General features: G+C 47.3%; 1 protein-coding gene across 4 annotated transcripts in view; it reads right to left on the bottom strand.

The window, feature by feature from the left end:
* The window catches only part of TRANK1 (tetratricopeptide repeat and ankyrin repeat containing 1), a 389483-nt gene that overhangs the window by 9375 nt on the left and 357334 nt on the right, over positions 1-22774 (bottom strand). For all 4 annotated transcript variants that reach the window (XM_077491750.1, XM_077491748.1, XM_077491751.1 and 1 more), the window contains one exon: positions 9488-9589. In XM_077491750.1, coding sequence (XP_077347876.1) covers positions 9488-9589 — 102 coding nt within the window. The remainder of the gene's footprint in view (positions 1-9487; positions 9590-22774) is intronic.

The raw sequence follows: 22774 nt of genomic DNA, 5'->3' as shown, positions 1-22774 counted from the left end.
TGAATCACTGGGGACCTCAACCACATCAGCGAGTCTCTGACTGACTGGCTCACCTGGATCTGTCGATCCAGGAACAACTAAGATTTGTCCCATTTTGTCAAGATCTACTTCTGCATGACTCTGGTGTGGAACTGGGCATAAGGCACTGCCTTGAAGGAGGCTACCATGTGGCCCAGTACTCGCATGCCAAAGCGGAGCAACGACCACTTGCGGTTCATCAGCAGTTTTACCGCGGATCTGAGAGTCTGCAGCTTGTCTGAAGGGAGAAACACTCGCTTACATGGAGTCCAGCAGCAAGCCTAGGTACTCCAGATGCTGGGTCGGTACGATCACCGACTTCCTTAGGTTCAGCAGCCACCCAAATTCTCGGAGGGTCTGCATGGTGATCGCCTCATCCTCCTCTAATACTGAGGTGGAAGATGTACTCAGGAGGAGATCGTCTAAGTATCCCACGATCGTGATCCCACGTTGCCGTAGTAATGCCAAAACTGGAGACAATACCTTGTAAAGACTTGGAGGGCTGATACCAGACCAAAAGGAAGAGCCACAAACTGGTAGTGGGCTTCCCCGACTGCAAACCGCAGAAACTTTTGATGAGGCATATGGGTATGTGCAGGTACGCATCCTGGATGTCTAAGGATGCCAGGGAGTCCCCTTGATGGATTGCAGAGACTACTGAGAGAACCGATTCCATTCTGAACCTCTGCACTTTTAAAAAGTGATTGAGGGCTTTTATGTCCAAGATTGGAACGTACCCCTTCCTTTTTGGGAACCACAAACAGTTTTGAGTAGAATCCCTGGAAGCGTTCCGATTCTGGAACCGGTACAATCATCCTGCGATTCAGCAAATCCTTTATTGCCCCCAAGAGGGCCTTCCGGCGAGCCGGGGATATGAGTATACTGTAGGGGAAGAATCTGTTTGGCTGCCAAGAGAGAAGCTATCTTCTAGCCTGTGAAAATCAGATCACAGACCCATTGATCGGATAACCGGGAGGACCACCGGGCTGCAAACTTCCCGAAGGCGACCCCCTACCCGAGACCTTCATGCAGTAGCACTTTTATTCGCAGGCTTGGTAGGTTTGTGGTTCCAGAGACTTTTTAGACCATCCCTGGACGTCCCGTCGGGCTGGGGAAGTTTTGTCGAAGCTCCGGGCGCACAAAAAAGCTGTTTGTGAGCGGAAAAAGAGGGCCCTTGCCTACAGCGTGGCTCCTTAGCCTTCCTGGCCTGTAAGAGTAGCGTACTCTTACCACCGGTGGCATTTTTAACAATGTCATCCAAAGGGGCTCCAGAGAGCCGGACAGCAAGGAAAGGAAGATCCGTCAGGGCTTTTTTGGATGCCTGGTCAGCAGACCAGCATTTTAGCCAAATCAGGCCCCACAGCTGACACTGAAGCCCTGGATAACAGAGGGAGAGTATCCAGGGCTGCGTCACAGAAGTACCTTAGGCCTGTTGCTCTCCCAATTCGCGGTGCAAAAGTTTTGCCCACTCAGTCAGTGTCTGCGACACAAGTGCGGATGCCAGTACGGGTCGCACGGCTGACCCCACAACCGTAAACAAGGAACGAGCCACTGCCTCGGCCTTCCTGTCCGCGGGATCCTTGAATGCAGGAGTCCCCGCAACCGGGATCGCGGTTACTTTATTTAATCTGGATACTGGGGTGTCCACGACCGGAGGAGCTGACCATTTTTTGAGAAGGCTCTCCTCAAAATACACCGCCATGTATTTGGGGTCTGAAAAGGTCCCTTGCGGGCGTCCCCATTCCTTGTAAATTAACTTGTCAAAATAAGTCAGATACAGGAACACCTTGGGTGAACGTGCTGGCTTGCGGGACCCAAAGAGGACCAGTACATCAGCAGAGGGATCCGCTGTCGCGCCCGGACCCGGACGGGGACTCATCCTCACTGTCCAAATGGTTCTGGTCATCTGACAAGACAGAGCAGGGGTCACCAGCCTCAGCAGGACCCGAGTCTGCGCCAGAGCTCTCCCCAGCGGATGGACAGGGGGGCAGGGGCCTCTTTAATGTCCTTTTCTTCCCACGCACCGCTTCCATCTTGGCAACGAACAAATTGAGGACCGCCGTCAGGGTGTTCAAGGGCACTGCGCAGTCTGCAAGTGACCCGGTTGCAATTGCCTGAATTTCGGGGAAGAAACACCAGTTTCTGAAGCCATGCTGACCCTACCCTGTCTGCCACCCGAAGGGGACTTGGGACAGTGACAGTCCCACCTTCATTGCTGCCGCTGACTGAGGGCTTCTTCCCACCGGACTCACCACCCTGAGGAGTTCTGCACTGTCCACAAGTAGTGCCTGTAGTCCCTGAGTGCTCCCAAGTGCAGAGGAAACAAAAGCTGTGTCGGTGGCAGCTGCTGGAATGAGCGCTAAAACGTTCTAGAAATGTGCTCAGGCTTCAATAAAATGGCCGCCCAGCATCCAGTACACAGGAAACACAGCGAAAATGGCTGTGAGAGCGCGAGAAAATGTGTCCTGAATAGGAGATCACTTTGAAAATGGCCGCTGAAGCCCAGGAAGGCATGCTACCCTCGCCCACACCTAAAATTGCCACCAGCAGCTCCATGAGGTACAGAAAGAAAAACGATGGCAGAGACACAGCGCCACACCAGACCTTTACAGGCACCTTCCAGGGGCATAAAACACAGGACCCAGGACACCGCTATCCAGCTAGCCTCCCATCCCAGGTGAGAGCAACCAGAGATCCACTGTATATGCACACATACACTGCTCAGCAGTCACATGCAGCATCCCCCCGGTGGGGAGGGAAGATGGGGACAGGGGAGAGAAGAGAAGGAGGTGAGGGACCCCCGAATCAACCTCCTAGGGAATGCCCAGCTGCTCAGCCCCACCGAGGCAGGGAGAACTGCACTTACCAGTCCTGAAGAGCTGGGGGACATTCCATTGCAGAACTACTCACTGATCAGTACAGGGTAGCTGCTGGCCTGGCATACTATGGCGTAAAAGCATAAAGCTCACGACCACCTCTGGAGCTGAGGTTTCGTCGTGGTTTGCCGAGCACGTAGCTGCAGCCTGCACGCGCTTGATGGCCGTATTGGGGAGACTACAAGAATAAGGGTATCCAGCCGGCTGTTGATAGCAGATCACAGGATCATTCATCTTGCGCAAGCCCAAGCTTCTGCATAAAAAATCATGGACCGATGGGCCCGCAGGGTTTCTAGGTCCTTCTTCACTAGGCAAAATAAAACTGAGGTCTGTCTGCAGACGGGAGGGTTGTTACCCAAGGGACTGCCCCCCCTGGGCAGAACTAAGGCGGCGTACACACGCGGGGACTGTCTGCCGAAACTAAGTTCGTCAAACAGTCCGCTCAAACATTTGAATGAACGAACACGCCCACACACGGCACTTTTTGAGCGGACAAATACGGCAAACTTTGTTCGTCGTACTAAGTCCGCGCAACTTTTGAAATGAGCGGACTCGCCCACACACGAGGCAACAGTCCGCTCATTTCGAGCGCGTGTGCAGGTAGGCGGGGCCCGCGAAGGAGACGTCGCAGGCTCCGCCGCCTGGAATGCACTTAAAGGGGAACCCCAACGCCGAAAAAAATCGGCGTGGGGGTCCCCCAAAGTCCACAACAGACCCTTGTCCGAGCACGCTACCCGGCCGGCCAGGAAAGGGGGGAGAGCGAGCGCCCCCCCTCCTGAGCCGTACCAGGCCGCTGTCGCCGCCGCCTTCCGTTCTTCTTGTTCTTCTCCAGGAGATGTTGACACGTCGCTCTCTCCGGCCGGAATGCCAGAGCCGCGCTGAGCGGCCACTTATATAGTGACAATGGGGCGGTGTCACATGGTATATGTCACATGGGTTGGTCACATGGTGACCCCGCCCCCTTACGATGTCATAGTCCCCATGTGACATCAACCCATGTGACATATACCATGTGACACCGCCCCATTGTCACTATATAAGTGGCCGCTCAGCGCGGCTCTGGCATTCCGGCCGGAGAGAGCGACGTGTCAACATCTCCTGGAGAAGAACAAGAAGAACAAGAAGAAGAAGAAGAACGGAAGGCGGCGGCGACAGCGGCGACAGAAGACCGGGCCACCGCCTGCAAAAGAGCTATAAGAAGGCGCGGTGGCCCGGCAGAAGAACCGAAGAGGGGGACAAGACCCCCGAAGTCGGGAGAAGAGGCCGGCGGCGGGGAGGAAGAAAGCCGGACTCCTCCGCTAGCAAAAGAGCTACAAGAAGATAGCGGAGGAGTCCGGCGAGAAGACCCCCGAAGACGGAAGACCCCCGGAGCTGTGCAATAAAATATTTTATCTCGTGTGTTGTGTTTTTTTTTTGGGTACTTTTATTTTACAGGTGAATGGGTAAGGGTACATTGTACCCCATACTCATTCACATAGGGTGGGGGGCCGGTATCCGGGGGCCCCCTTATTAAAGGGGGCTCCCGGATTCCGATAAGCCCCCCGCCCGCAGACCCCGACAACCAACGGCCAGGGTTGTCGGGAAGAGGCCCTTGTCCTCATCAACATGGGGACAAGGTGCTTTGGGGTGGGGGGGCCGCGCGGCCCCCCCTTCCCCAAGGCACCCCCCATGTTGAGGGCACGCGGCCTGGTACGGCTCAGGAGGGGGGGCGCGCTCGCTCGCCCCCCTTTCCTGGCCGGCCAGGTAGCGTGCTCGGACAAGGGTCTGTTGTGGACTTTGGGGGGACCCCCACGCCGATTTTTTCCGGCGTTGGGGTTCCCCTTTAAGTCCATTCCAGGCGGCGGAGCCCGCGACGTCTCCGTCGCGGGCCCCGCCTACCTGCACACGCGCTCGAAATGAGCAGACTTCCCTCCGAGCGGGAACAGTTTGCTCATTTCGAAAGTGGCCTACACACGGGCGGACTGTTCGCTCAAACCAAGTTTCAGCGGACAGTTTTTCGGAATTTCCGAAAAACGTTGTTCGTCAAACTGTCCGCTGAAGCCCCACACACGAGCGGACTGTCCGCTGAAACACTGTTCAGCGGACAAAGTTGAGCCAACAGTCCGCCCGTGTGTACGCGGCCTAAGAGTTCTGAGTGTTGTGTTACAACTAATGCCTAGTATTCTCCTAGTGATAAGGATAACAACCCAATGGTTTCAGAGAGGAGCTGTGTCGGTCTGTGAATATAAGAGAAATGTATATATCATCAGTGGTGTTGATGAGTGTATACTGACAGAATACAATCACTCAGCGGGAAGGATGCCTCCATCCACCTCAAATGTGTGCATGGGAGAATCAATTCCTTTTCTTTCGTCCAATCCGCTGGTCAAACAAAAGAAAATGAATCATGTATGGCCTGCCTTACATACAGCTTTTATTTCTCTTTATTATTGTGCCATTTAAGCATCTAGAAAACATACAAATATGTTGTAATGAATAGCTTCACGTAAAATTGACCATATCTAATCACCCCAGACTCCCCCCGCTATATGTAAAGTGAAAGAATGAGCAAAAAAGAATCACAATCTTCTGGATCCAGTTTTCAGCTTCAACAATTATTCCATATTTCACTTAACAGCTCACTAATAAAAGCCCTTCATAGTGTACCAAAGGGGGGAAACATCTAATAATTATGTATACTTATTATTCCTACTTTTTATATTTCATTCTTAATCGCATTCTTCTGCAGCCAGTAGTTCGGAGACATATAAAGCCACATGGGAGAAATGGTTAACCACTTAACCTATGGAAGATTTAACCCCCCTTTACCCCCCCCCCCATTACCAGGCCATATTTTGCTTTACTTTAACTGAAAATTGTGCGGTCGTGTGAAAATGTATTTTTCCCCTTAAATAGGGCTTTCTTTTTGGTAAAGTGGTTTTTATTTTTGGCGCTATAAACAAAAAAAGACCTACAATTTAGAAAAAACATGTTCTTCTATAAAACATATCCAATAAAAAAACATTTTTAAATCAAATTTCTTCATAAATTTAGATCAATATGTATTCTGCTACATACTATTGGTAAACAAAAATCCCAATAAGTGTATATTGATTGGTTTGCGCAAAAGTTATAGCATCTACAAACTATAGGATATGTATTCCCTACTTTGCAGGGAGGGGCTGGGGAGGACCCAGCTGTCATTGTGCACGTTGGCACCAATGACAAAGTCAGAGGCAGATGGAGTGTCCTAAAGAACCATTTTAGGGACTTAGGAGCTAAATTGAGGAAAAGGACCTCCAAGGTATTATTCTTAGGGATACTACTGGTACATTCAGCCACACCAGAAAGGCAGAGGGAGATTAGGGAAGTAAACAAGCAGCTGAAGAGCTGGTCTAGAAAGGAGGGGTTTGGGTTTCTGGAGGACTGGGCCGACTTCTCAGTCAATAACCTGTACTATAGAAGGGACGGACTGCACCTAAATGAGGAGGGTGCAGATCAGCGGGGAACAAAGATGGCCAAAAGGTTACAGGGGTTTTTAAACAAGGCGATGGGGGGGGGTCTAGAGATAGTCAGCATGGAACATATTCAGGTTGGGGGCATTAGTGGTAGGTTGACCAAAGCACATAAACCCAAGGTAAGTATAGTAGCAAGTCCTAGTTGCAATCTCGTAACACCCAATAAGAGGATAATATGCAACCGGTCTAAACTATGTGGCATGTTCACCAATGCCAGGAGCATGGCGGACAAGATGGGTGAACTAGAGATACTGTTGTACGAGAAGGATTTGGATTTTGTGGGAATTTCATCAACAGCTCTCATGATTGACTGGCAAACATTTAAGGGTATACCCTTTATTGCAAGGATAGAGAGGGTAAAAAAGGGAGAATGGGTATGCTTATATATCAAGAATAATGTACAAGTGAATGTGAGAGATGACATCACTAAGGGAGCTAGGGAGGAGGTGTAAACCTTATGGGTATAGCTTCAAAGCGATGAAGCCAAGGAGAAAATAATACTGGGAGTATGCTATAGGCCCCTAACCTGAGGGAGGAAGGGGAGACAGATCCGCTACCACAAATTGAATTAGGGATCATCATCAGCATTCAGACTTTATAAAGAATGCAACAAGAAATGTAAGGGCGCAATAAGGATGGCTAAGATAGAACATGAAAGACACATAGTGGAGGAGAGCAAAAAAAAAAAAATCCCAAGAAATTCTTTAAGTATGTAAACAGTAAAAAAGGGAGGATAGACCATATTGGCTCCCATAAAGGAGGAGGGGGGGCATCTGGTTTTAAAGGATGGGGAGATGGCGAAGGTACTGAATTTATTATTCTCCTCGGTATTCATGAGGGAATGGGGGGGCTTCAGTAACCAAAACTGTATTGTTTTTCCTCATGACACATCACAGGAAGCACCTCCATGAATAACAGAGGACAGAATTAAAATAAGACTTGGGAAACTTAACATTAATACATCACTGGGACCAGATGGCTTGCACCAGAGGGTACTTGGGGAACTCAGTCAAGTAATTTCCAGACCATTGTTCCTAATTTTTACTGACAGTCTACTGACTATAATGGTACCAGCTGATTTGGAGAAAAGCCAATGTAGCACCAATATTTGAAAATGGCCCAAAATACATCCCTGGGAATTACAGACCGGTTTGCCTAACATCAATAGTATGTAAACTCTTGGAGGGGGTGATAAGGGACTATATACAAGATTTTAGAAATGAGAACGGTATCATTAGCAGTAATTAACATGGATTCATGAAGAATCGTTCTTGCCAAACAAATCTATTAACCTTCTATGAGGAAGTGAGTTGCCATCTAGATAAAGGAAGGCCTGTAGACGTGGTGTATCTGGATTTTGCAAAAGCATTTGACACAGTTCCCCATAAATGTTTACTGTAAAAAATAAGGTCCGTTGGCATGGACCATAGGGTGAGTACATGGATTTAAAACTGGCTACAAGGGCGAGTTCAGAGGGTGGTGGGTCCTGTGCTGGGACCAATCCTATTTAGTTTGTTCATAAACGACCTGGAGGATGGGGTAAACAGTTCAATCTCTGTATTTGCGGACGATACTAAGCTAAGCAGGGCAATGGCTTCTCTGCAGGATGTGGAAACCTTGCAAAAAGATCTGAACAAATTAATGGGGTGGACAACTACATGGCAAATAAGGTTCAATGTAGAAAAATATAAAATAATGCATTTGGGTGGCAAAAACATGAATGCAATCTATACAATGGGGGGAGAACCTCTGGGGGATTCTAGGATGGAAAAGGACCCATCTTAGTAGATGATAGGCTGAGCAATGGCATGCAATGACAATGCCAAGCTGATGCTAACAAAGCAAACAGAATATTGGCATGCATTAAAAAGGGGACAAAACTCCTTCACAAAACGTGTGGCCACTCATTAAAATTAGAAGAAAACAGGTTTAACCTTAAACTACTAGGGTTCTTTACTGTAAGAGCAGCAAGGATGTGGAATTCCCTTCCACAGGCGGTGGTCTCAGCGGGGGGCATTGACAGTTTCAAGAAACTATTAGATAAGCACCTGAACGATCGCAACATACAGGGATATACAATGTAATATTGACATATAATCACACACATGGGTTAGACTTTATGGACTTGTGTCTTTTTTCCACCTCACCAACTATGTAACTATGACACAAATTCTATCTCTTCCACCCCCACCCCTTTTTACATAAGCAGATAGCAGTTCTATCTCTCTCCCTGCTGATCGGTGGTTGCCAACGGAGATCTAGTACCCGACACCCGTCAATTGGCTTATAAATGACAGCAGAAGCAAGCCAGCGGCGCACGAGCGTGCCCCCTACTCGCAAGTGCCAGAGCACATATGCCATATATCTGTGTTATACGGAAGACAAGTGTTTAACACTTAAAAAGTGAGAAAAATTTACCAACGTATCTTCCCAATATGGATTTCTTCCCACACTGCATATATAATTTAATTTCAGAAGCCATTCCTTCACAGTAGGAATTTTATGTGAACACCAATATCTGGAGATCAACCCTTCAGCTGCGTTTAATAAGTTGGGAAGGAGAGTCATCTTATACTGGCCCACCAGTACTTTAGTGCAATAAAACAGGACTCTCCACAGCTCCATGGGTATCCCCTGTCCCTAGATATCTTAGATAATTAAAGTTGTTCTTTCCCAAAATATGATTATTCTAGGGTAGTTCCACCACATGTGCAATGGTTCCAGGCAAATCACAACCCCTCTAAAATACAGGCTACACAACAGCCCTGAATCGTTCAGATAAACGGTAGAAATACACACCAGTTTTAATATTTTCATGCTCCAAGGTGTGGTTAGTTCTATGCCCAAGTCCTGCTCCCACTTCCCTAAATATAGATGTATTATGGGGTCTGTGGGTTCTGCCTCTTTCACAAGGATATGGTACATCTGAGATATACGATAAGACTTGCCAATAGAGAAGCTATTTGGCTCCCCTGCTGGCAAAGGGTTGTCCACATTGCATAATGGCTGAGGAAGCCTTTGCTTTAAAACCAATTTTAGTTAAGTGTTTACATGAAGGAATAATGAAAACACAATGAAAAGTACAGTCAAGAGTACCTGATGTTTTTGAGGCCTGCTGATCAGGTTTCTTCAGCAATTCAAGACCTTCAGAAATGCGGGCCCTTAATTCATTCACTGGACTCTTCAATAATTCTTCAGCTGTACAAACAAAATAAGGTTGTATACTTAAATACTTGTCAACTAGACAAATGAACTGAAAATCTGGCCCTAGTAGCTGAATATATTCAAATACAGTTCTGGAACTAAAATAATAATTTGTCCTACCTGTAAGGTGTCTTACTGATATAGCCTTTTCTTGGGGTACATTACAGGACACAGAAGGGTATTCAGGAATGTAGAATTACCTTCAGGAGCTTGAACACTGGCCATTAAGACCGCCCTGCATAACCCCTTCATCCTCAGTTTTGTAAGCAACCACTTTTAAGTACACAATGGGGTTTATTTACTAAAGCTGAAAAGTGCAAAATCAGACTCACTTCTGCAGAGAAACCAATGAGCTTCTAACCCCAGCTCGTTCAATTAAGCTTTGGTAATAAAACCTGGAAGCTCATTGGTTTCTATGCAGAAGTGAGCCTGATTTTGCACTTTCCAGCTTTAGTAAATAAACCCCATTGTGTACTTAAAAGTGGGGTATGCCTTGTAATGTACTACATGAAAACTGGAGTACCCGGAGGAAACCTATGTAGGCACATAGAGAACATGCAAACGCCATACAAGTAGATTAAGGCCTCCTGCACACAAGGTCCCCAAAAATATAAAGTTTCAGGAATTATTTACTGATCTAAATGCAGCCCGTTGGTTTTAATGGGCCTGTATGCAAAGGGGCATAAACTTGCACATCATATAGATCCGTAAAAAGAAGAAAATAAAAATCAGCGTTGTTTTACCCGAGCTGCTGAAGGTGCCGGACTACAAGCTGTGGATATGTAGAGGGATAGTATATTTGTCCCAGCTGTACGGGGCTGGGGGCATCAAAACTTTTCAGCTGCTCAAGGAGGAGTACGACCTTCCAAACCATATGTTGTTCCGCTACTTGCAGGTCCGTCACGCGGCCCAGTCCCAATTCGGGTCCTCCTCTCCACCACTGGAATCCACAGCCTTGGCGGATCTGGTGTTTGGAGACGACCCGAGGAAATTGATCTCTTGTTTTTACCAGCTTCTCATTACCCCCCAGGCCACGGCTAGAGCTTACAGGCTGAAGGCACGTTGGGAGGAGGATGTTGGGGGTATGGAGGATGACCAGTGGAGTGATATTCTGAACGTATCTAGAGTGGTGTCTCCTAAGCTATCTGATAGGCTCACGCATCTCTACATGCTCCATCGCGCATATATTACCCCTGGCCGCCTGTCTAGATTCAAGCCAGATTCTGATCCCACTTGCCCCCGTTGTGGCGATGCCAACAGCTCTTTTTACCACCTCATTTGGGCCTGTCCGTCTGTCCAGAGCTTCTGGGAGCAAATAGTCAAGTTCCTGCATGATCATATGGGCTCCCCCCTCACATTATGCCCTCGGCAGTGTATCCTTGGCCTTCTTCCTCTTCCTGAGGAGGATAAATACTTTAGGACATTTTTACATGAGGTCCTCTTCACTGCTCGGATGCAGATAGCCTCCTTGTGGCTTAGGCCTGCTTCCCCTACGATCCAGCAGTGGAAGAGGGCTGTGAACAGTGTCTTACCGTTCAAAAAAGCAATATACGCCAACCGAGGGTGCCCAGAGAAATTTGGAAAAGTATGGGATAGATGGATGGGGAGCACAGATAGCTGCCCCTGCTGAACTGCAACTACTACACAGTAGCAGAGTTCGACCTCCCCCTCAGCCATTCTTGATGCCCTGGCCTCTTGGGGTATCTGTCCCTGAACACACCTGCATGGGTTGCCCGCATGTGCGGCAGTCAGGATGTTTCGCTTTTGTATGTCAGACATAGGATGTTTATTGTATTACTGTATGTATATATTGGTGCTTGTTGCACTAGGGTTTATGCATATGTGTGCTGTTATTCTTATTTCTATGCTCAATAAACTCGATTTTTGTTAAAAAAAAAATCAGCGTTGTTGGTCAGTATTTTGATGTGCAAATACGCATGTACACCACACATTCCCTTGATTTAAAAATCCTGAGGAATTTTTACGCGTAGATGCAATTACTACACAGCTGATCATTGCGTTTTTTTTTCTGCCAGTAATGTCTGTTTATACATCAGTACCAGACATTTTTTTTTTTCTGACTTACCAGTTAAATGCTTTTCCTGAAGGACTGTGTTATCAGGCGAATGGACACTGGCAAAAAGCAAGGCTTCAGGAAAATCCCCCTATATAACCCCTTCTATTCCCAGGTAGCCTCAGTTTTTTATTGCAAGTAATAGGGTGATCATAACAGAGGGGAGGGCCCTGTGTCCTGTATTGTACTCTAGGAAAAAGATTTGCTGGAAGATAAAAAAAATACTAAATTCTTTATTGTACAGGACTGACACAGGCCTCCTTAGATCAAAGCTTGGATATTCAAGAGTAGTCCAACCAAGGAGCAACACAACAAATAATGCCAAAAGGCCCATATAACAAACAAGTAAAATAAGGGCTTGACAGGCACAGAGCAGTCTGTTGCACCTGTGCACAAAAATACCAAAGGATGCTTAAATAGAAGCCCAGGTGGCAGCCTGGCAAATCTGAGATACAGATGCCTGATGCTGAAAAGCCAAACAGCACCAACTTGCCTAATCCACCTAGCATTGGTGGAGTTTGAGGCAGGAAGGCCCTCAGCAAGCATAAACAGGGAATCGAAATTCCAAAAGGAAGCAGTAGAAGTTTATCTAGGCAGTATAAGAAATATTTCTGAGGATGATTCGGAGCAGAACACAAAAGGAAGGAAGGACAATATCCTGATTAAGGTGGAAGACAGAGATGACCTTCAGTAGAAAAAAAAAATACTTAGGCTTGAGGGCACCAAGACAACCATGTCCTTATGCAACACTAAGAAGGGCTCCTTAGAGGATAATGCTGTTCTCAGTCTTTCTTCACATAGGTGATATCGACAAGAAAAGCCAACATACAGGTAAGGACAGGTATGGTCAGATAAAGGGAATATCCCTGATAGGTTTAAAGAGTGGCTTCTAAAGAGGTTAAAGAACCAGACTGAAATCCCAAGAGGATATAGGGCAGTGATGGCAAACCTTGGCACCCCAGATGTTTTGGAACTACATTTCCCATGATGCTCCAGCACTCTGCAGTTTAGATGAGCATCATGGGAAATTACGTTTCAAAACATCTGGGGTACCAAGGTTCCCCATCACTGATATAGGGGAATGAAAAGGGGAGGGATGCGAGCTACTCCCTCACTAAGAAATTAACTAAAGAGTGAGAGGCCAAAGGTCTCTGAAACAGAACAAACAAGGCTGAGGTTTTTCTCTTAATGGTGCTCAAAGCCAAATGGTGTTATAGACGAGAGTTGAGGAAATACAGAATATATGTCCAAAAGGAGTACTTTTTTTTTTAGATGAAAATTCCTTGATTTGCATTAAGCAAAGTAGATCTTTCAGTTGTGATGGTAGAATGTACGAGAGGTCGACTTTGTAGCCTTCAAGAGGGTAGGGATGATTAAATCCAAAAGACCCTGTCCCTTAGAACAGGAAGGTCTGGATAATCCAAAAGTGTCTTAGAAATGTTTGCCAGAGTATGCGGGTACCATGTCCTCCTGGGCCAATTTGGTTTGATGAGGATCAAGGGATGTCCTCTTTCCTGATTCTGTAAAAGTAGGGTGGGGAAGAATCTGGAGGAACAGAAAGGCATATCAGATGGAACTGATCTCAATGTGTCACCAAAGAGTCCACTGCAAATGCCCAAGGGTGACATACATGTTCAGTTTGTTGTTCACGCCTGTGTTTCCAACTTGTGGCAAAGAACCTGAAAGGCCTCCAAGACAGACAGCCTATTACCTTGGATCCAGACACTAATGGCTCAGAAAGTTTGCCTGTCAATTTTCCACATCTGGGGATGTGGACAGGGCAGGGATATGAAGTTATGCTCAAGAAAGTCTTCTTCCAATAAGTAGGCACCAGAAGTTGTGCTACTCTAAGGACTGATATAAACCACAGCTGTGGCATTGACCGACTGACTGTATTCTTGTCCGGCGATCATGTTATAGGAGTGTTAAGCACTGAAGGCATAACCAAATCGCCCTAAATTTCAGAATGTTTATTTGAAGGGGATCCTTTGCTGATGACCAAGTTCTCTGCACAGAGAAGTTGTTCAGGGCGGATCCTGAGCCCAGCAAGGCTGATGTCCATCTTGAGAACCATTAGCAATGGTGGAGGAAAAGGTTTCCCTAATTTCAGTGCCGGCTTGAAAATCCACCACATCAGGGACAGTTTGGTCCCGGGGTTAAGATACATTACGCAGTCCAAGCACTGAGTTGGTCTGTCTCACACAGCCAGAATTTGGAGTTGCAATAGTCTGACGTGAAAGTGGGCACACCGGGTACCACCAAAGTTCATCATAAATGCATGAACTTAAGGCATCCTATGGACCCGAAAAAGCCCATAAAACAGAAGTCCAGCAGAGTCCTGGTCGCTTTTCTATTGGCCAACAGCTCCACCAAACACAAGAGACACACCACTAATATCCGAGAAGACCACAATACTGGTTAGGATGATAACGTACTGCAGAATCTAAATCCAGCAGTCTATAATTGCACTGAAGAACCAAAAGACATGGCTGAAAACTACAAAGACACAACAGCACCTTAAACAGGCATCAGGATGATTAACTGAGAGCTTATGCAGCCTTGCAGGTGTAAGGTAACTGATGAACGATTTTAAATGAGCCTGTCTCTGGCCAAGATCAATTGCTGAAATGGGTAGTCCCATACATCATTCCAGTCCTCACTGTCCAGCAAGATCTCAGGACCATTTCTCTCTACAGTAATGCTGAAGGTGTAGGGTAGTTCAATGCCTTGTATGTATTTGAGTGTGCTTTAGAGGGACTCAGATCTCAAAATGGATTCCCACCTTGTGACAGGGAGAGTGATTCTATTGGTATCAAATTGAAAAATGCAGGATGAAGCTGCAGGAAACAAAAAAGGTAAAAGCTATGACGAGAATACTGAGCCTGTAATGCAGGAAACCGTAGAAATATTTTACAAAAAAATCCCCCAAAACCTTTATGCCCTTTGAAACCCAAGCGGCTGGCTTTGGGAGTCAAAGAAAATAAGAAAGATTGGGATTCATCCACAGAGGGGTATAAGTGGACCACTGACGAGGCATTATGAAGAATTTGGGTTCTATTACATGCCTTAATTGCAGTCTTCATGATTTGAGTAAGACAGTAGGGTGCATGGCATACGAATCATGAGTTGTGGCCTCCACTACCACTTTCGGAACTGCCTTAATTACATATATGGGGGTGTGAAAGCTGACTGGCTAAAAAATATTGAAAAAAAATAAGGAAGTGCATCCCATGCTAACTGAGCGGTTGCTTCATTATGGCCAAGCTAAATCTGGGAGGTCTGTCATTTCACAGAAAGGAGGGAATTTGTGCATTTAGTTGTTTAAAGAGGGATAAAATAATCCACACAGGGGCATGCCTAAACACATAAGAAAAGGGGAAGCAGTTTTATTTTAAATTAAATTATTCTTACCCAGAAGATCATGGCAAAGACTGCCATGTATCAAATTTACTTTTCCCAAAGGGACAGAAGAGGTAATGAATTTAAGGACAAATTCTGCTAGGTTACTGGAAATATAGATATCCAAATATCTGATCTGCATTACCCACTGAAGAGAAAAAACACCATCTTTCACCAGATGTTGAATCAGGTCTATTTGAGTTTTCTATTCGCCCAGTTTATCTTTGAACCAGAGCAAGGCAAATCACGCAGTGTCTTGGAGAAATAACAGCATGTCATCTGCGTATAGTGTGACTTTTTCTTTCAGTTTATTTACCATAAGACTGTTCACTACTGCCAAGAGCTCCATTATAAGGGCAAAAATTGTGGGCCATTGGGAGAAGCCCTGGCGAGGACCACTCCTTAACCACTTTCAGACCGGACCATTTTGCTGGTCAATGACCAGAGGTCTTTTTACAATTTGGCACTGCGCTGCTTTAACTGGTAATTGCGCGGTCATGCAATGTTGTACCCAAACAAAATTTGCGTCCTTTTCTTCCCACAAATAGAGCTTTCTTTTGATGGTATTTGATTGCCTCTGCGATTTTTATTTTTTGCGATATAAACGTAAAAAGACCGCAAATTTAAAAAAAAAAACGTTATTTTCTACTTTTTGTTATTAGAAAAATCCAATAAACTCAATTTTAGTCATACATTTAGGCCAAAATGTATTCAGCCACATGTCTTTGGTAAAAAAAAAAGTCAATAGCTGTATATTTATTGGTTTGCGCAAAAGTTGTCACATCTACAAACTAAGGTACGTTTTCTGGAATTTACGCAGCTTTTAGTTTACGACTGCCTATCTCATTTCTTGAGGTGCTAAAATGGCAGGGCAGTACAAAACCCCCCCAAATGACCCCATTTTGGAAAGTAGACCCCTTAAGGAAATTGATAAGTGGCATGTTGAGCCCATTGAATATTTTATTTTTTTGCCTCAAGCGATTGAATAATGACAAAAAAAAAATTTTTTATTTTTTTTTACACAAAGTTGTCACTAAATGATATCTTGCTCACACATGCTATGGGCATATGTGAAATGACACCCCAAAATAAATTCTGCTGCTTCTCCTGAGTACGGGGATACCACATATGTGGGACTTTTTGGGAGCCTAGCCGCGTACGGGGCCCCGAAAACCAAGCACCGCCTTCAGGCTTTCTAAGGGCGTAAATTTTTGATTTCACTTCTCACTACCTATTACAGTTTTGAAGGCCATAAAATGCCAAGATGGCACAAAACCCCCACAAATGACCCCATTTTAGAAAGTAGACACCCCAAGCTATTTGCTGAGAGGCATGTTGAGTCCATGGAATATTTTATATTTTGCCACAAGTTGCGGGAAAATTACAAACTTTATTTTTTTTTTTTTTTTTCACAAAGTTGTCACTAAATGATATATTGCTCACACATGCCATGGGCATATGTGAAATGACACCCCCAAATAAATTCTGCTGCTTCTCCTGAGTACGGGGATACCACATATGTGGGACTTTTTGGGAGCCTAGCCGCGTACGGGGCCCCGAAAACCAAGCACCGCCTTCAGGCTTTCTAAGGGCGTTACAGTTTTGAAGGCCATAAAATGCCAAGATGGCACAAACCCCCCCCCCAAATGACCCCATTTTGGAAAGTAGACACCCCTAAATTTAGGGGTACACTAGTGAGACTAGGTAATAAATGGCGGGTGCCCTGAAACTATAAAAAAATAACTAACCAACCAGCGTCACCTGTAACAGTTATATGGTGATCACTGGTGAAAGGGTTAACTAGGGGGCAATCAGGGGGCTTTATGCGGTAGTATATGGGGGTCCCTGGCGCTATAAAAAGCTGCGGCGAACCTAAATACCTACCTGCCTAACTAGCGTCACCTGTGACACTAATACAGCGATCAGAAAAACGATCGCTTATTAGGCTGGGTTCACACTGGAGCGATGCAGGAACGCCACAAATCCGCGGCGGGTTCCCGCATCGCATGCCTCCCGGCGGCAGTTCACACTGCCCTATGCGAACTGCTGGGAGTGTCAGTGAAATGTTAATGACACCCCCAGATCAGTTCGCATATCGCAGTGCGATCTGCAAACTCGGATCGCATGGTGTGAACACCCATGCGATTCGATTCTGCTGCGGACCAAAAAAAGGGTCCCGTGCGAATTTGCGGCGGGTGCGGCGCGAATTCAGCCATACTATCTGTATGGCTGACCTCGAATCACACAGAGATCGGATGTGATTTGCACTGCAGTGCGGTGCGAATCACATCCGTTCTCATAAACCGCTGCAATGTGAACCCAGCCTTAGTGACACTGGCGACGGGGGGTGATCACGGGGTTAAACCTTTATTGGGGGGGTACCTTAGAACTAAAGGGGGCTAACCCTAACTGCCCTAACAGTTATTACAGTCACAAATGACACCCGCCGGGTGATCAGGGGGTTAAACCTTTATTAGGTAATAAATGGCGGGTGCCCTGAAACTATAAAAAAATAACTAACCAACCAGCGTCACCTGTAACAGTTATATGGTGATCACTGGTGAAAGGGTTAACTAGGGGGCAATCAGGGGGCTTTATGCGGTAGTATATGGGGGTCCCTGGCGCTATAAAAAGCTGCGGCGAACCTAAATACCTACCTGCCTAACTAGCGTCACTTGTGACACTAATACAGCGATCAGAAAAATGATCGCTTATTAGGCTGGGTTCACACTGGAGCGATGCAGGAACGCCACGAATCCGCGGCGGGTTCCCGCATCGCATGCCTCCCGGCGGCAGTTCACACTGCCCTATGCGAACTGCTGGGAGTGTCAGTGAAATGTTAATGACACCCCCAGATCAGTTCGCATATCGCAGTGCGATCTGCAAACTCGGATCGCATGGTGTGAACACCCATGCGATCCGATTCTGCTGCGGACCAAAAAAAGGGTCCCGTGCGAATTTGCGGCGGGTGCGACGCAAATTCAGCCATACTATCTGTATGGCTGAACTCGAATCGCACAGAGATCGGATGTGATTTGCACTGCAGTGCGAATCACATTCGTTCTCATAAACCGCTGCAATGTGAACCCAGCCTTAGTGACACTGGCGACGGGGGGTGATCACAGGATTAAACCTTTATTGGGGGGGTTAGGGGGGTACATTAGAACTAAAGGGGGCTAACCCTAACTGCCCTAACAGTTATTACAGTCACAAATGACACCAATGCAAAAAAAAAAAAAAAAAAAAAAGACATTGGTGTCACTGTGACTGGGGGGCAGGGGTAATTGGGGGGGTGATCGGGGGGGTGTGAGTGTGCCTGGCATGTTCTACTGTGTAGTGTCGTGTTGGTGCAACTCACCGATCCTCTCTCCTCGGTGTCGGAACGAAAAATACCGACACGGAGGAGAGATTACATCACTTCCTCTCCTGTGTTTACATTACAGGAGAGGAAGTGATGTCACGGAGCATTTCTATTCGTCGGGAGCGATCGCGAGGGGGTGGCCATGAATGAATGGCCGCCCCCTCATCCCGGATCGCTCCCGAACGAATACCGACCGCCGCAGGCACCGGGGGGGGGGGGGCCCGATCGGGCCCCCCACCCGCGGGAAGGCAGGGGCGTATATATATGCGCCCATATGCCTGCCCGTGCCATTCTGTCGACGTATATCGTCGTGCGGCGGTCGGCAAGTGGTTAATAATGGGGCCAAGATCATATCACGGAGTTTAATAAGTGCTTGGGGACTAAAATATAATAAATCAATCCAATGTAGAAAGGAGGGACCACATCCCATTTTCTCAATGACCTTGCCCAAATACAGTAGCTCCAATTTACAGAATTAAATGCTTTTTTAATATTAATTATTCTCCCTCGATTACAATGTGGAACTTGAACATACGTGAAAGACTTGAACATTAATATCAGTGAACGTCTGAGAAATTAACCCAGTTTGGTCAGAGTCCACCAATGTCTCAGACACCTTGAATAAGTGAATTGAGGACCTTAAAAGGGAACTTCATGTCCATTTTTAGGAGAGAGATAGGTCTGTACAAGCCACAAGACAAATCCTTGTCTGGCGGATGAATGAGCACAATATGGGAATGGTACATAGAATCAGGGAGATTCCCCAGTCACATCACTTTGGAGCTAGTTCTTCTTCTACATATAATTTATATTATTCTGACTGAATACCGTTAGGTCCAGGTGGTTTTGTTATTATGAAAAGACAAAACATCCCCCCTTATTTTTCCCAGTGTAAGCAGAGTTAAAAAAAAAAAAAAAAAAAGTCTGGGCGAGTGGCCAAACAGAGACCTGAGTGGACGTGCCTTGGGTGAGCTCCTGCAGATAGAGCGCACCAGGAGCCTTACCCGTCCACCGTAACTGCACTGACCCTACTGGGGGCCCTGGGCATCTCCCAGACCGCTAGGGTGCTGCCTGGGATCGCTGGCACGCCGCTCACGGGGCTCCGCCCGTCTGGCGGGACAGACTATTGCGTCGGCCTACGTCGGCCATCTTGCTCCACCCGGAGGCCTTGACACGCGCTACCTCCGGCTGATTAATCTGCCTGAGACGGATCTTTTTTTTGGATCACTGGGGACATCCAGCCTGCCACCTGGGGCCTGAAATCCTCCCTGTGTCGCCCCAAGACCAGCCAAGAGACGGTGGCCATCTTTACACACCCGGTGGCCTCTCCATCTCTCCTGGGCCCAATCTGACCCCATCCACCCCCAGGAACACCCTAGGCCAACTGAGACCCCCAAAGGGGATATAAGAGGGGCATCCACCCCCATATGGCTCCATTTGCAGCCACGGCCCTAGCTCCAGAGACCTAGAGTGGCGGCCATCTTGCTACACCTCAACAGCCCACATCTCCTCTGGGCCTCATCCAAGCCTCACTCACCCCCCGGAACATCCAGGCCTGACAGACTGGCCCTCGAGCATCTACCCCCATCAGTACGCGGGCTGCAGATACGGCCCTAGAAACCACGAGAGGAAGCCATCTTGCTCCACCCAAGCTGCTGTATGTACATACACTCCTGAGCTCCTTCACCTCTAGGAGCCTGGATCACTACCTACACAGCCACGAGAGTAGCCCAGCAGGGTCAGCACCCACCTGTGGTCCCTGTCCGTACAACTCTGCAGAGAAACATGATGATCATGTCTGGCTAAAGAAATGAGCTGCTGAGTTCCGTGACCGCCCATAGCAGACAGGCTATACTTCAGCCATCGCACATCCCTGAAATGCATGTCCATGCACAGCTCTCGATCTACTAAGTCTGTGGATCTACAACAGGGCACAATCCAGCGATACCTGCTCCGCACATCTCAGTCTGATCCCCGCACTCCCAAAGACAAGATGGCGCCTGCTCGAAATCCAGTGAAGGACAAGCCTCCTCCCCCTGCTCAGCTGGCGACAGACAGCAGCGAGGAATCAGATGACCCCCCGTCCAACACTCGGACCTCCCAACTGTAGCGTCCAGACCTGGCACCTCTATAGCCCCGCTTCCAGACACAGGCCCTGGCGATGTGGCCCCTCAAGCCTCAGGAGAATCGCCTAGATCTAAAGCCTCGACCCTTCTGGCAGTCTTCCGAGTGGAGTTTGAGTCCTGGGTGGTCAAAATGGAGACCTCACTCCACAAAGATCTCCAAGCCCTATAACAGCAGGTCTCCACTAATCAGACCGCAGTATCTGCCCAGACATTCAATCTGACCATGCAGCCCGCATCACATCCCTCGAGCGGGCCTCCAAGGAACACCTGCACCATATACGACAAGATCAACTACGCATAGAAGATGGGGAAAATAGGAGCCACGGATATATTATATACGGCTACAAGGCACGGCGGGTACAGACTTGAAACCTTCTGTCACTGCCATCCTCAACCTACTCCTAGGAAGTGAGGCTTTGTCCCCTATTGAAATAGACCGGGTGCACAGAGTGGGGGGATCCAGGAGGGAACATAGTGACCGCCCACTAGACGTCCTCTGCAGGGTTCACTATTTCACCCTTAAAGAAGAAATTATGCGCAAGGCATGGCGTTTGGGTCCCGTGGACTTTGATGGTTCTACTATCCATGTATACCCAGACCTCTCTCGCAACACTCTCCACATGCGCTGCATGGTCCGCCCACTGCTAGACCTGATACATCAAGCCGGAGCAGCCTACACATGGGGACACCCCTTCAGCATTAAGATGACCAGGGCTGAGCATAAATGTGTCCTCTCTGACCCAGATCAACTCCCAGCCTTTTTCAGCTGGAGCAAGACCCAACTGATGTACCGAACTGTCTGGATCCACCAGACAACCGTGCCAGGGTAGAAATACATGACCCTCTCCCACGACGACGCAGGCATCCAAGGTACAGATCACACTCTATTGACCCTAGACCACGTCATCCTACCTCTCTGGAAGATTAAGGTAACTCCAACAAGTTGCTCAAATCTATCTCAACGCTCACCATATGACTAGCACCATTCCAATACAATGCCTATCTCGTCTCCTGGACAGGCCAAATTTTTTCTTTTTTTTGGGGGAAGTTTTTTTTCTCCTTCTCTTCTCATTTTACTTGCTTCCTCATCTGCTCCCCCTGACTACCGCCGGATATGCCACGATGGCCTGCTACATACCCTAATGCCTCAAGACAGTTGGTGCACCAAAATAGCGGGCCTTCTGCCTGCCCTTTGCTAGTGTGCTGTACCTGGCTGGGGTTCGGGAGAGGCTACGGAAAAGCAAATTTCTAATGTTTGATTTAGATAAATGCAAATGTTGAGTTTCTAATATATTTTACTGCACTGGTCTAATCTCTAGGTGTTTAGCGGTAATGACCCACCTGGATACGGGTGGAGGGGCCGACAGATGGACTGACTGGGTCCGCGGTCTCTTACCATTATCCACGTGGGCTCCTATAGTTTTCGATTTACGGTTTCTCATACCCCGACTAGTCTCACCCTAAAATGATTTCAGTATTGTTACACAGACTTGTTTTTTTAGGGGCCCCCTGTTGGGGTCTGTAGATAATATGTGTTGAAAATGTTTGCTCCCTCCCGTGATGTTATCTCGCGGACTGATATCGCCTCTGTAAAGGAGAGAGGCTGGGCTGGTATGGAGCTATTTGCCCACGCAGACCATTATTCTCTTTCACAGATGATCTGATGTGTGTTCTGCTGTTTAAATGTCTTGTTACACTGATGTGCCTCAGTAAAGCTATACATGCCTGTCATGCTACTGGGCTCACGGCTCAGATTCTCCACTTCAACCCTCCACCTTCAATAGGTCGGCACAAATTGTGCTTATTTATGTGATTTCTCACGTGGTGTGCCGTTTTACTGGACCCCTTAGATTTTTGCTTTTTATTTAGGTGTCCTCCTTACCTAGTTTTTTTCCTGGTATACTTTTGCCACCTTACAAGCCCTCCCCCCTTCTCCTCCCCCTCCCCCCCCCCTATAATCTTATTTTCCTCATTCCATTCATTTCATGGCCCACACAGTACTATCTCGTCCTCGCCTGAAATATTGCTCTTACAATGTAAATGGCCTCAATATTGCATCCAAGAGAGGACAAATCCTCTACCAAATGCATAAACAACAGGTCAACGTGCTACTGTTACAGGAAACTAATTTCCACACAAATTCCACCCCTTCCTGCTCCAACAGGTACTTTAACAGATGGTTCCACAGTACAAACTCATCTCAGAAAACTAGAGGCGTC

Source organism: Lithobates pipiens, unplaced genomic scaffold, assembly GCF_037356315.1.
Source record: "Lithobates pipiens isolate NorthernLeopardFrog02 unplaced genomic scaffold, aLitPip1_a1.2 Scaffold_19, whole genome shotgun sequence".
NCBI lineage: Eukaryota > Metazoa > Chordata > Amphibia > Anura > Ranidae > Lithobates > Lithobates pipiens.
Note: the sequence above shows the minus strand (reverse complement) of the source record. Positions and strands in the feature narration are given on the sequence as shown.